This window comes from Pyrgilauda ruficollis, unplaced genomic scaffold (genome assembly GCF_017590135.1).
Source record: "Pyrgilauda ruficollis isolate IOZ18807 unplaced genomic scaffold, ASM1759013v1 scaffold15111, whole genome shotgun sequence".
Classification (NCBI taxonomy): Eukaryota; Metazoa; Chordata; class Aves; order Passeriformes; family Passeridae; genus Pyrgilauda; species Pyrgilauda ruficollis.
Window position 1 is genome coordinate 1 of NW_024513780.1, and position 413 is coordinate 413.

The 413-nt window shown below is 77.7% G+C and overlaps 1 protein-coding gene across 1 annotated transcript; it reads right to left on the reverse strand.

The window, feature by feature from the left end:
* Positions 1-6: 6 nt before the first annotated feature.
* LOC121350407 (vitelline membrane outer layer protein 1 homolog) lies at positions 7-346 on the reverse strand (the record flags this gene model as incomplete). The annotated part of the gene is made up of 1 exon (XM_041461695.1): positions 7-346. A coding segment is annotated over one exon (301 nt), but the record flags the coding sequence as incomplete, so codon positions are not given.
* Between the last annotated feature and the right edge of the window lie 67 nt (positions 347-413).

The following is a 413-nucleotide window of genomic DNA, read 5'->3' on the forward strand; positions in this document are numbered from 1 at the left end:
AAGGTCTGAGGGTCCCGGGGTGGTCCCGGTGGTCCCGGCGGCCCCTCAGCTGCAGCAGTAGAGCTCGACGTCGTTGAGGCCGGTGTCGTCGCCGCCGCGCTGGGGGGGCTCCAGGCGGGTGCGCAGGCCGCAGACCCCCGCCCCGGGCGGGCAGGGCACGCTCCAGTTGCCCCAGGTGCCCTGGGGACCCCCGCGACCCTCCAGGATGGAGCCCCCCGAGCAGATGGCGGCCATGGCGTTGGCGGCAGTGTCGTCCCAGATCCCGCGCGGCGCCTCCACGCGCAGCCGGAAGGAGACCAGGCGCTGCCCGGGGGGACACGACTCCGGCCGGCCCCAGGCGCCGCGGCTGCGGGGACGGGGGGACGGCGAGGTCAGGGGGGGCCCGGGCAGCGGAACCCCCCCGAGAACCTGCC